The sequence below is a fragment of the Lupinus angustifolius genome, chromosome LG09 (genome assembly GCF_001865875.1).
Source record: "Lupinus angustifolius cultivar Tanjil chromosome LG09, LupAngTanjil_v1.0, whole genome shotgun sequence".
Taxonomy (NCBI): Eukaryota; Viridiplantae; Streptophyta; class Magnoliopsida; order Fabales; family Fabaceae; genus Lupinus; species Lupinus angustifolius.
The window spans coordinates 12,932,765-12,935,705 of NC_032017.1; the positions used below are offsets into that span (position 1 = coordinate 12,932,765).

The 2,941-nt window shown below is 32.3% G+C and overlaps 1 protein-coding gene across 1 annotated transcript; it reads right to left on the reverse strand.

The window, feature by feature from the left end:
• On the reverse strand, nucleotides 2,030–2,654 carry LOC109356273 (isopentenyl-diphosphate Delta-isomerase I-like). Its single transcript, XM_019599597.1, has 2 exons — nucleotides 2,558–2,654; nucleotides 2,030–2,283 (listed from the first exon to the last, which is right to left on the reverse strand). The coding sequence occupies exons 1-2, from the start codon at nucleotides 2,652–2,654 to the stop codon at nucleotides 2,030–2,032; spliced, it is 351 nt and encodes a 116-aa protein (XP_019455142.1).

Below are 2,941 nucleotides of genomic sequence, written 5' to 3' on the forward strand. Positions count from 1 at the left end.
GTCTTTGTACAATGGTCCAAACGTAGTTGTGTTATGACCGCATCATTTTAATTCAGTGTTACAACGCAATTTCCATATGATATGGTTACGATGATCAACACAATTACAGTATTGCAGCCGCAACTCGTAATGTAGCCCGCAATTTGAATTACTGCTCATGGACTCTTGAAATTTGAATTCATCTTTCAGGAATAACTCATCAGAACTAAGATGATACTTGATACACAGTGGACACTAATGAAACAGTAGTTTTATGATGGGTGAATCTGGCAAAGTTTCTATTATGTCACCAAACTCTATAATATAATAAAACATATTTGTCAATCACAAATTATATAATACTCTAGAAGTTGATACTTGCCATGTTCTTATGCACACATAATTGAGCAGAGTTTAGATCTGCATGTATTTTATAGGTGTAATGTGCTTGCTTATATTTGTTCCAATTTTATAGTTCCAATTTTAAGAAGTAGAAACCACCTAAACTGTTTTGGATTTGCAGATATTTGTTTCGTATCTAAAAACATTTGAGAATCTGAATCATGAACTTGTAACAAAGTGAAGTCATTATTAGTCTTCTCAGTTGCTACAAGAACTGAACTAGGTGGTGCCATCTCTTTTTTATCATTCTCTCTAGGAATTCAATTCAAGTTCACAGAGAAGAAAAGATAAGATATTTTAAAATGGGTTGGTTTCACTAATGACAATTGAAAATATATTGGATATTTTTTCTTAACATCGTGAATGTATGATTGAGAAGAAATACAAACTCAAAAGAATCATTCCCATATGAGAATTTTATGAAGTGTTTCAAATCTGAAATAAAAGCAGAACCCAAAAATTCAGATACAATTATGAGAGTGAGTTTAGCCGCACTAGTTTTAGATTGACAGAGAAAGAGAACATCTTTGACTAGCTTAAAACAAGGTATTAAATATTAATAGCACTTAATGTTATGAACAAGCTTAAAAACATCATCAACTTTAGATCATGCAAAAGTAGTGTACACTTGTGCTAATTAGATAACATAAACTTTAACAACCAAACAATAGCGTGAGATGTTCAATTCATTTTTGCTCAAGCATTAGCACAACAACTAAGACCAGACTTAAAATTATTTTGGGAGTAAAGCCTGCTAACCTTGAAGATAATTTTGGGTCTCTTGATGGTGCAGGTTCTCAATTACAATCTCCAACTAGAATCTAGATGAACTAGAATGTGAACCAGCAAGACATCCTATGTCAGTTCCATCCATTGCTTCAATTCCTTTTTAGGCTTCATCTATTGCTTCAATTCCTTCAACGTGACTTCACATGAATTTGTAAGTATACCAATCTACAGGACAACCTATGTCACTTCCAACAATCAAGAACTACTGGAATTTCAAAATACAGAATTCGTAAGATTTAAAATCAATAATGTTTATTATCAATATCAGAAATCTCAATACAAATAGAGAGTGACCGGAAGAGTCTGAATAAAAAAATCAATAATTGATTAAACTTGTAAAGATATTTAATTTCCCTGTCTCCCCTTCCATGGCAACCTTATCCTCACAAATCACATTTCTGACCACATTATCTATACCGCTACTCGCACACTAGTTTTTGCATGCTAGTTTTACACCAATTATAGTATACACAAACACACAAATCAATTCACATCATCATAGTGAATTATTTTGATTGATGAAAGTTAAAAAGTTGTCTTTATTTCTATCCTACCTCCTCATTCACATGTTCCGAAGCTCCAAATTAATCCATGAATAGATCAAACAGTTGCAACAAAATACATGGAAACTAAAACCAATAAACTTAATTACTACATACCTTTTTTTTTTTTTATAAAAGTTGAGCTTCTGGGTATTATTATCAAGCAAAAGACAGAAGCAGGGACAATACAATGGCCACTGCTCCAAAAATCCACCATAATCAAGTCCAAGTTTATATGGCTTAGAAATTCTAACATAGCCCATACCAGAAGCTAAATTCTAATTTTTGTTTTTGATTAACATTCAAGCTCTTGAATCTTATGTTAACCTATGAATGGTTTTCATGTCAGCAACCTTCTCAAGAGTCCCTTTCTCAACATGGTCCCACCACTTGAATAAGAAATTATCCACAACTAGTCTGAACCAAGGAGACAGCTTCAAACCTTCATCACCAGCATCAGCTTTCTCCAACAGCTCCTTCAGTTGATCACGGTTCACATACTTAACATCAGCCACTTCATCTGGATTTGGAGTAACATTAACATCGCGTACAATGAATAACAGATAGTCCACTGCAACAAGGAGAAGAGAAAGAAAAATGATTAATATCTGATGAAAACATCCCTTCCACGACCAAAACTCTAAGGAAACAATGAAAACAACATTTTATTGTTGCTGGGGTTACTTGTAGAAATCTTTGAAAACAAGAAACAAAATGAAAGCAATGTGATATTTTCTCAATTGTTAATAAAAGAAGATTTAGTGATAGAAGAAGTGAGGTGTTGAAGCATTTTCTTACCGTGGAGGGAGAGATGAAATTATGGGTCATTTCCATACTTATCTTACAACGTGCACGAACCAGATACAAACCAATTTTGGGATTCAATTTTAAGTTTGCCACAGTTTTACTAAGGGTGGCTGAATTGGCGTGTCCATTTTCCATTTATTTTGTAGTGTTAGCAAGAAAATTTAAATAATTAAAACACTCACCATATTAAACTGCAAATAGTAGCAATTGTTTAATATTATCTTTTTACAGTAATTTCACTCTGAATGACTAAGTCGAGCATAAAATAATTATACCAACAAAATTATATAAGGCAATAAACAAGATTTAAAACTTAGTAAGAATCCTCAAACAGAAATATCTAAAAATATTTCTAATAATAAACAAAGATGAAAAAACATAAACATAGTAAAGAGCCCAATCATACAAAAAAAACAAATCAT